This window comes from Arachis stenosperma, chromosome 4 (genome assembly GCF_014773155.1).
Source record: "Arachis stenosperma cultivar V10309 chromosome 4, arast.V10309.gnm1.PFL2, whole genome shotgun sequence".
In the NCBI taxonomy this organism is placed as follows: Eukaryota; Viridiplantae; Streptophyta; class Magnoliopsida; order Fabales; family Fabaceae; genus Arachis; species Arachis stenosperma.
The window spans coordinates 116,089,270-116,096,160 of record NC_080380.1 but is presented as its reverse complement, the minus strand read 5'-3'; the positions used below and the strand labels follow the sequence as shown (position 1 = coordinate 116,096,160).

The following is a 6,891-nucleotide window of genomic DNA, read 5'->3' as shown; positions in this document are numbered from 1 at the left end:
AGGTGGTCGGCACTGGGGGTTCGACGTCCAACCCTGCTGCCGATGACGAGGTGGAGGAGGTTCCAAGCTTGAAAAGGAAGAGGAAGATGTCCAGCAGTCCTGAGGGGGTTCTTACTGTAATGGAGAAGAATTTCGACGCCGGAAACTTTATTGATTCTCAGCTGATTCCCGGTACTGAAGAGCATTTTCATGAGTCATTCCTTGCCGGGCAAGCGAGGTGGATGTACCGTACTCTCTTGCGCGGCGCAGTGATAGCTCAGAAAGCCGAGTTCGAACTGTCCGGGATGGAATCTCTTCACAGGAGGTTGGAATCAGCTGGGAAGGCTAATAATGAGCTTAAAAGTGAAGTTGAGACTCTCCGGGAGCAACTGACCCAATCAAATGAGAAGCTCGACGCTGCCGAGAAGAAAGCTACTGTTGCCGAGAAGAAGGCCACTACCGCCGAGAAGAAGTTGGAAGAGTCGGACGCCACGGTTTCACGTCTTGTCGAGCGCGAAACGGCTTTAGAGAGTCAGGTCGGCGCGGCACAAAAACAGGTGGCCGAGATAGAGAAGGAGAAGCAAGCTGTGGAGGCTGAACTGGCAACGTTAAAAACAAAGTATAAAGACGTCGTCAAGCAGGGGAAGGGTGCGATCCTGGCGACCGAGGAGGCCCTTAAAGCTCAGGTCAAAATTGTTGCTCCTGATTTCGACACGTCGGCGATTGGCGTCTTCAAGGTGATCAAAGACGGCAAAATTGTTGACGTTCTTAAGAAATGAATCTTCTTTTCCTATGTAAAACTTTTTGGTTTAGCCGTTTCGTTTTGGCTTTTGTGAACAATTGACTTTTTTGGTCGTTTGCCCGCTTTACCGTAGTTAATACTTTCTTACTCGCCTGGTTGTGTTATCGTTTCTATTAACCGTTATTGGTTTATAGCTGTCGTTTATATTAACGGGTCGTGGCTTTTTAGTGTAGCCATTTGCTATTGCGGCAGTTGATGGGCTCCCGGGGTGATCAGTCCCGGGGCCGCGCATCGTTGTCGAGTTGTAATGAATTCGCTTGTGGAGCGGGTTGTCTAGAAAAGGTGAACAAAACAAAAGAGGGAGAATTTGCACAAGTATATCTTATTCGGTAATTGCATAAAAGGCCCATAGGGCATAACGAAAAGTACAAATCCACGAATTAACTACTTAGCTCGATTGGTCGGCATGTCGCCTCATGCGCTAGGAGTAGAATCTTCTCAAGTTGTTCGCGTTCCATGTTCTTGGTACTTCCTTGCCATCGAGCCTTTCTAACTTGAAAGCGCCTTTACCCATCACTTTTTTGATTCTATAGGGGCCTTCCCAGTTTGCCGCCAGCTTGCCTGCTCCAGGGGTCGGTGAGCCGATGTCGTTACGCCTTAGGACGAGATCGTTCGGTTCAAACTCCCTTTTGAGCACTTTGGTGTTGTAGCGCAGGGCCATTCTTTGTTTTAGCGCTGTCTCCGTCAAATGGGCCATTTCTCTAGCTTCATCTATTAGGTCCTTCTCCACGGCTTCCTCCACTCCTTTCAAAAGTAGCCGGGGGCTCGGTTCCCCGATTTCCACGGGTATTACCGCATCTAACCCGTATGTCAGTCGGAAAGGAGTCTCCTTGGTGGAGGACTGTTCAGTTGTTCGGTAAGACCAGAGGACCGAGGCTAGCTCGTCGGCCCAAGCACCTTTTTTATTATCCAATCGCTTCTTGAGCCCTAACAGGATAATCTTGTTCGCGGACTCCACCTGTCCGTTTGTTTGGGGTGCTCTACCGAGGAGAACTTCTGTCTTATACCCAAGCCGGTGAGGAATTCTGTGAACTTCTTGTCGGTAAACAGTGTGCCATTGTCCGAGATAACGTCTTCTGGAATCCCGAATCGCGTTATCACCTGCCTCCACATGAATTTCCTGCAATTGGATGAGGATATGCTGGCCAGCGGCTCGGCCTCTATCCATTTGGTGTAGTAGTCAATGGAGACTATGAGATACTTGACTTGCCCGGGACCGACTGGGAAGGGCTCCAAGAGATCGACTCCCCATTGCGAGAATGGTCGGGAGGACGTTAACAGGCTTAACTCGGAGGCCGGTGCCTTGTGGAAATTGGCGTTCTCTTGACACTTGACACATTTTCTGACGAATTCTTTAGAGTCTGCCATCATCGACGGCCAATAGTATCCAGCTCGGATTAACTTTCTTGCTAAGGCTTTGCCCCCTATGTGGTATCCGCAGCAGCCTTCATGGACTTCCCTGAGGACGTAGTCCGTCTGGTCGGGATGTAAGCATTTCAGTAGGGGCTGGTTGAGCCCTTTCTTGAATAGCTGTCCCTGAATGACCGCGTATTTGGCTGATTCCCTTCTCAGTTTCGCGGCACCCTTTTCGTCGTCGGGGAGTTTGCCATTTTCTAAGAAGCTGGTGATGGGGTCTAGCCATGAAGAACCCAGCCTTGATAGATGCAGGGTGACCGCCGGCTCCCTCGTTATACCTTGGATGAGAGACCAGTTGCCTTCTCCCGGTTTAGTGCTGGCCAACTTTGATAGGAGATCTGCCCGTGTGTTCCTTTCTCTGGGCACATGGTGGACTGTGACCTCCTCAAACTTTTGGCTTAAATCCTTGACTTTTTCCAAGTACTTTTGTAATAATGAGTCTCTGGCTTGATAGCTCCCGTTTACCTGGGAGGTGACGACCTGCGAATCGCTGCATATTTTCAGCCTTGTTGCTCCGACTTCCGCTGCTAGGGTTAAGCCCCCTATGAGGGCTTCGTATTCTGCCTGGTTGTTCGAAACGGGGAATTTGAACCTGATCGACTGCTCGTATACGACTCCAACCGGGCTTTCCAGGATGATCCCGGCGCCCCCGGACGTCTGGTTGGAGGCTCCGTCCACGTGAAGCTTCCACCGTGTGCTCGTTTCTTCGGTTGGGTCTCCCGTTACTTCTACTAGAAAATCTGCCATTGCCTGCGCCTTGATGGCTTGTCGGGGTTCGTATCGTATGTCGTATTGGGAAAGTTCAATGGACCAAGTCATCATCCTTCCCGCCAAATCGGGTTTCTGAAGTACTTGTCGGATTCCCTGGTCCGTTCTTATGACAACCTGGTGACCTTGGAAGTATTGCTTTAACCTCCGTGAGGAGGTCAAGAGTGCCAGAGCTAGCTTTTCCAGTTTGCTGTACCTTAATTCTGCCCCTTGCAGGGCTCTGCTCACGAAATAGACTGGTTGTTGAGCCCTCCCTTCTTCTCGCACTAGAACTGCAGCCAGGGCTTCTCCTGTTATAGCGAGGTATAGATATAATGGTTCCCCGTCCTTTGGCTTCCCGAGCATAGGGGGTGCCGCCAGGATTTCCTTGAAGTGCCGAAAGGCTTCCTCGCATGCGGGCGTCCATTCGAACGCTATCCCTTTCTTCATGAGGTTAAAGAAGGGTAGGGCCTTTGTTGCCGATGCTCCGAGAAATCGGGATAACGAGGTAAGCTGCCCTGCCAACCTCTGGACGTCCTTGATACAGCCTGGGCTCTTCATCTGGAGTATCGCTTGGCATTTCTCCGGGTTGGCTTCTACCCCTCTCTGAGTTATCATGAATCCTAGGAACTTTCCAGCTTCCATGACGAAGGCACATTTGAGGGGATTGAGCCTCATGCCGTGTTGTCGGAGAGACGCGAACACTTTTGCCAGGTCATTCAGGAGGTCGTCGGGTCGCGTTGTTTTCGCGAGGATGTCGTCTACATAGACTTCCACTGTCTTGCCTATGAGGTCGCGGAATATCTTGTTCATCAGCCTTTGGTATGTTGTCCCTACGTTTTTTAGGCCGAATGGCATCACCTTATAACAGAAGGTTCCCCCCGGCGTTATAAACGCTGTCTTGTCTTCGTCTGGTCGGTGCATCGGTATCTGGTTGTAGCCAGAGTAGGCGTCCATGAAGCTCAGATAACGGTAGCCCGCCGCAGCATCGACGAGCGCGTCTATGTTAGGTAGGGGGAAACAATCCTTAGGGCATGCCTTGTTAAGGTCAGAGTAGTCTACGCACATTCTCCATTTGCCGCTGTGCTTTTTTACTAGAACTACATTCGAGAGCCATGTCGAGTAGTCTACTTCTCGTATGAAACCTGCTTCTAGGAGGCTGGCCGTCTGCCTGGCCACCTTCTCTACCCTCTCCCGCGATATCTTTCTCCTCCGTTGGGCTACCGGGCGTGCTTCCGACTTGACGGCCAGGTGGTGTGACATAATTTTGGGGTCTATGCCCGGCATGTCGGCCGGTGTCCAGGCAAACAAATCCCTATTGGCCCTGATCATTTCAACCAAGGGCTCCTTCAGCTCATGCCGGAGATTCTTGTTGACGAACGTGAATTTTTCCTCCGTGTCACCGATCATGAATTTTTCCAGGTCCCCTTCTGGTTCTGGTTTGGGTTTGTCGTCTACTCTGGCGTCCAGGTCCGCTAGGAACACGCCGGACGCCTCTTTGGATTTCTTCCTTAGGGAGAGGCTGGCATTGCCGCAAGTGACTGCCGTCTCAAGGTCTCCTCTTATGGACCCTATAGATCCGTCATCGGTAACGAACTTCATGATTAGCAGCTTCGTGTTGATTATCGCTTCAACATCGTTAATCGTCTTCCTTCCCAAGATGATATTGTAGGCGGTGGAATCTCGGAGGATTACGAACTCGGCCATCGCCAATCTTCGGCCTTGAGTCTGTCCCACAGAGACCGGCAGGGATATTACTCAATCAGGTTTGATGAAGTGGTCGCCCAATCCAATGACCCCGTGCTGGTGAGTCGCCAGGTCGGCGTCTCTTAGTCCCAGTGCGTCAAATACGTTGCGGAACATGATGTTCGAGTCTGCCCCCGTGTCGACAAGGATTCGTTTGACGAGACCGGTTCCCACTCTGGCCGTGATGACCATGGGTGGGTTTTCAGGGGCGTCGTCGAACCATTGGTCTTCCGGGCCGAAAGAAATGGAGGGGGGCTTCTTAGAGTTTCGCACCAACGAGGAGGAGACCGCCAAGACCTTAGCATCTTTTTTGTGCGCTGATCGTGACCTTGGCGCGGTGTTTTTGGCCGTCACCACGTTTACCACGGTGAGGCCATGATCTCTGTCTTCTGGCTCTTGTCGCCGCTTTGCCGAACGGGTTTTGCCTTCTTCGTCTTGGTCGCGATGGCGTCTCCTCGGCTCCCTGATAAGATGGGAGAATTCTGCTAGCTTACCCTCCCTTATCGCTTGTTCTAGTGCATCCTTCAGGTCAAAGCAGTCTTGTGTTTGGTGACCATAGCCCTTGTGATAGTCACAATAGAAGTTCATGTTTCCTCCCGTACGGTCCTTGAGTGGTCGGGGCTTCGGCAGGATTCCTTTCTCGGCTATTTGCTGATAAACTTCCATGATGGGAAGAGTGAGCGGAGTGTAGTTGGTGAATTTCCCGACCCGGGGGAATGGCCTGGGTGCCTTGCTTGGCGCTCTTTCCCTGGCTTGTTCTTTTAGTCTTTCTCCGTTACCTTGTTGCCTAGGTTGGCTGTAGCCGGGCTGCCGTTTATTGGCAGCCACAACTTGGCTGACTTCCTCGTCGTTTATATACTCCTTAGCTACCGTTTGGATCTCGTGCATCGTCCAAACTGGTTTCGTGGTAAGATGTTTTCGAAAGTACTCGTTGAGGAGGCCGTTCGTCAGACAAAGGCTGGCCACCGAATCGGTTAGGCCATCAATTTCCAAGCATTCGTCGTTGAACCGATCCAGGTATTTTCTGGTCGGCTCTCTTTGTCTCTGGGTTATCCCCAGAAGGTTGATCGGGTGCTTTGCCTTTGCTATTCGTGTTGTAAACTGGGCCAGGAAGGCACGGCTGATGTCTGAAAACCCATAGATGGACCCTTGCGGGAGGCCGTTAAACCATCTGATCGCGGGTCCTGCCAGGGTCACCGGGAAGGCTCGGCACCTCACCTCGTCCCCTACTCCCTCCAGATTCATCCTTGCTTCGAAGGCCGTGAGGTGTTCCAGAGGGTCTTGAGTTCCATCGTACCTCATGTCCGTCGGTTTGTCGAAGTGCTTCGGCAGCCGGACTTCGAGGATGGATCGATGGAACGGGGTGGCACCCATTATGACGGGTTGCCGTGTCCTCTCGGACCTTCCTTCCTCATCTTCGCGACCTCGTCGCGTGTGGCGCGTTTCCTTGCCTCGGGAGTAGATGATTGTGTCATTTCGTCTTCTCGGGATGGGTGACTCTTCACGAGTGCTCTCCGCTTCCGTTCGGGATGCGGAGGCGCGCCGTAGACGACTTCGGTAGGAGTCTCTCTCTTGGCTTTCAGGAGATGGGGAGTAGCTGGGATCGGTGGTTCGTCGGTCGTGCTCCTGGTCGGCCAGTTGCCGTTCCAGGTTCTGGACCCTGTGGCGCAGCTCCTGCATTATTATGGCGCTGTCGCCGCCCGTTCCCCCGAAGGGTCGTGCCCTCGTGTGTGGTTCAGTGCGTTGTCGAGGGGACCTTCGCCGTCCTCTTAGTGAAGCAACGGAGGCTGCACCCTCTACTCCGGCTCCTCGGTCTTGGTCTCCGTGCCCCGGCACGACGTCCATTTAGGCGTCCCCACAGACGGCGCCAATGTTTGGTTGTCGGGTACCGGACAATTCGGGTGGTTGTTGAGGGGGTGAGAACGCTTCAATCGCGATCGTGCTGGGTTCGGATCTGCCGGGTAGCCGAGCTCTCGTTGTGGAAGGAAGGGGGGTGCCACCTGCAAAGACACTCCGACGATCTAGTCAGCTAGTTTGCAGGCGGAGGATATGTTAGGTGGAAAGTGTGACGTACCTTGGGGGAAGGGCAGGTCCTTCCCCATTTATACCGTGTCAGAGGTGGACCCTGCAAGGACATGCCCACCTTCCTCGAAACTTCCTCACAGCTGCTGTGGAGAGCTGTCAGAGACGCGTGTCCGGGT

At 52.6% G+C, this 6,891-nt stretch overlaps 2 protein-coding genes across 2 annotated transcripts; both read right to left on the bottom strand.

The window, feature by feature from the left end:
• Positions 1-1,202: 1,202 nt before the first annotated feature.
• LOC130975360 (uncharacterized) lies at positions 1,203-3,505 on the bottom strand. Its single transcript, XM_057900168.1, has 2 exons — positions 2,061-3,505; positions 1,203-1,941 (listed from the first exon to the last, which is right to left on the bottom strand). Exons 1-2 carry the CDS (start codon positions 3,503-3,505, stop codon positions 1,203-1,205), a joined length of 2,184 nt encoding a protein of 727 aa, XP_057756151.1.
• A 1,197-nt stretch (positions 3,506-4,702) lies between these two features.
• LOC130975359 (uncharacterized) lies at positions 4,703-6,535 on the bottom strand. The gene has a single exon (XM_057900167.1). It carries the CDS (start codon positions 6,533-6,535, stop codon positions 4,703-4,705), a length of 1,833 nt encoding a protein of 610 aa, XP_057756150.1.
• Between the last annotated feature and the right edge of the window lie 356 nt (positions 6,536-6,891).

What these genes read in the sequence shown, in the direction of transcription:
- LOC130975360 (XM_057900168.1), bottom strand. Translation starts at nt 3,505, where the DNA reads ATGAAGAGCCCAGGCTGTATCAAGGACGTCCAGAGGTTGGCAGGGCAG. An exon ending in CCGGCCTCCGAGTTAAGCCT is followed by an intron (nt 1,942 to 2,060) that starts GTTAACGTCCTC and finishes CCAAATGGATAG; the next exon opens with AGGCCGAGCCGCTGGCCAGC.
- LOC130975359 (XM_057900167.1), bottom strand. Translation starts at nt 6,535, where the DNA reads ATGGACGTCGTGCCGGGGCACGGAGACCAAGACCGAGGAGCCGGAGTA.